At 43.2% G+C, this 2,500-nt stretch overlaps 1 protein-coding gene across 1 annotated transcript in view; it reads right to left on the bottom strand.

The window, feature by feature from the left end:
- cUnh1orf52 (chromosome Un C1orf52 homolog) overlaps positions 1 to 1,099 on the bottom strand; it is a 1,535-nt gene extending 436 nt beyond the window's left edge. Inside the window, exons 1-3 of the mRNA XM_083570724.1 lie at positions 633 to 1,099; positions 198 to 399; positions 1 to 78 (exon numbers count right to left, since the gene is read on the bottom strand). The exon at positions 1 to 78 is cut by the window's left edge and continues 436 nt beyond it. Of these exons, the coding sequence (XP_083426850.1) occupies positions 1 to 78; positions 198 to 399; positions 633 to 974 (622 nt within the window). The 5' untranslated portion in view covers positions 975 to 1,099. The remainder of the gene's footprint in view (positions 79 to 197; positions 400 to 632) is intronic.
- Between the last annotated feature and the right edge of the window lie 1,401 nt (positions 1,100 to 2,500).

Raw genomic sequence — 2,500 nt, 5'->3', positions numbered from 1 at the left:
TTTCCTTCTGCTGGAACGTCTCCACTCTGTGCTTCTTAGCCGACATGGACGACTTCTCTGCCTTCTCCTCGTCATCATCTAGAAGAGACACGAGTGGTTCAACTCAAGATTGTGAAACGTTTTTTTTTGGCGTGTGTGTGTGTGTGTGTGTGTGTGTGTGTGTGTGTGTGTGTGTGTGTGTGTGTGTGACTGATTACCTGACTGCACCAGCTCGTCGTCAGGTAGGACCTGAGACAGTTCCGCTTGTTTGTGAGGAGCATCGTCTCCATTGTCCTCGTACACGCTGGACCACTTGATGGCCATGTCCATCCCGGGAGGTGGCCCCTTCTTCTCCGTCACCTCGTAGCTCTGCGGAGGAGGAACGGCGTTGTTCTTCCACATCTTGAACTCTTTTCGAGGCTGAAGAGTAAAATACAGTCAGCCATTTGGGTTCCTATCATGAGTCTGAGAATGTATTTACACCAAGTCATGGCTGCATTAATGACGTCATGTCTGCTAGTCACGTGTCTTAACTGGTCCAATATGAATGATTCTTTCCAGCATTCTTCAGCATGGCTTCTATCAAGTTTGAGGGAAGAAGTGCGCATGAATGTGATGTTAATGGGAAAAGGTGTTAGTTACTGGACACTGACCTCTTCAGGAGCTTTGACTATGCGGCTCTCCCAGTCGATCTCTTTATTCAGAGGGTTGTAAAGAAACGCAGGTTTGGACACAGACCTGAAAAGCTCATCCGGTTTGGGTAGCGGGATTCCCCCACTTCCGGTTTTCACCTCACCACCGGATGATCCCGCTTTTCCCTCAAACGCGCCGCTGGTCACATCGAGCTTCTTCCTCTTCCGAGATGATTTCAGATCTCCGGCGTCCGAGTCGCTGCTGCTGTCGCTTAAGTCGCTGTCGCTGTAAGCCGTGAAAAAGTTCCTCCCTTCCTCCTTCTCCTCCTTCCCGTCCTTCCCGTCCTTCTCCTCGTCAGACATGTTGTAGGGAATCCGCGGATTCTTGAATTAAACCTGAACTGCTCTCGGACTGTTCAACAATAACAAAAACACGCCGCCATATTGGTCGCGGAATAATGAGGTCACAACTGGTCGAGTACATCCGGGTCCAAAAAACGGGTTTTAATTTATACAAAAATGCTGTTTTTTTATTTAGTTTTTAATTTTTATATAAATAAATAGACAGCACCAAACAAATAAGCAGCTAATTCTCAAATTTACTATTGTATTTTTGTTTTTAATTGCACGGCGAAAGAAACTGTAAAACACCTTCTACCCGGATGCGATTAAAGATTTAGTTGTAAATGTGTTTGTATAAGATCGAGATATCTCGCTAATACATTTAATTTAATTTATCTAGCTAACAAATGTCGGTGTATATGTTTGTTCGGGTGTTTAATTGTAATGTATTGGTCAATAGTAAAATGATAATATATATTTTGTTTCGTTGTACTACCCACGAGGCACCACTAGTCGGCGACAATGTCCTGGACATCTCTCACAATTTCAGACTATACCAATACTGAATATAAACATTTCAGATTTTTCGATCCTATGATAGCAATACGACAAAATGGTAAAAAAATAACTACAACAGCATCGTATGCTCCGCTCTCCACTCGCGAACTGGAGATCGTCCATGAGCCCGCCGTCTCATACTGTACCGTTTATACATTACACTGGTGTTAATGGCTCTGGTTTACTAAGTGATGCTCTGAAATTTGAAACATTATTAACATAGTACAGTAAACTACCCCATACTAATCACCATTTCTCAAGACTCCTGGGTAGGCGAGGCCATGTCTCAACTTACAACCGTTTCAAGTTACGACGGGGTCATCAGAACAAATCTCCATCGTACATTGGGGACGTCCCGTGTGTGTGTATAATCACATTATACCTATTTCCCTGCCTCTCCTCCACCATGAGTGATTCAGTTCGACTGCTTTTACAAATATTTTAATACACACACGCACACATTTGGTTTAAACAACAGCAGAACAAATCCATTCCTCCTCCTCCTCCTCCTCCTCATGTCTCAGTATCTGTGGATGAGGTGTTGAGGGAAATGGCATCATCCCTCTGAGTGCCAGAAAGGCAGCTGTGAAATACACTGTATGACATCAGCATCATAACGTGTTCAGAAGAAAGCGAGATGAAGTACGAGAATCAGAGACCTGATTTACTGTGAAGTTGATGGTGGACTGGGCTGAGGGACGGTTTTGACGATGGTTCTTCATCCAGCGGTCTGTGTTTATCCTCAGGAGTGAAAAGTCTGAGCTAAGCAGACATTTACGTTAGCAGAGCAACAGATGCTCATTTTCATCAATTCGATTAAATCTCCAGATTCACTTCAGGGCTTCATGGAACATTTTTCTAATATGGTTCAGTTTTGCACAATTGTTTGTCTGGTGCTTTGATCATAAAGGGATTATTTTTTGCTACAATAAAAGCTAATAGTAAATTCTCCTGCATTTATTAATGATCTGAACTTGAATGATCTCAGA

Source organism: Silurus aristotelis, assembly GCF_946808225.1.
Source record: "Silurus aristotelis genome assembly, chromosome: 19".
NCBI classification, from domain to species: domain Eukaryota; kingdom Metazoa; phylum Chordata; class Actinopteri; order Siluriformes; family Siluridae; genus Silurus; species Silurus aristotelis.
Note: the sequence above shows the minus strand (reverse complement) of the source record. Positions and strands in the feature narration are given on the sequence as shown.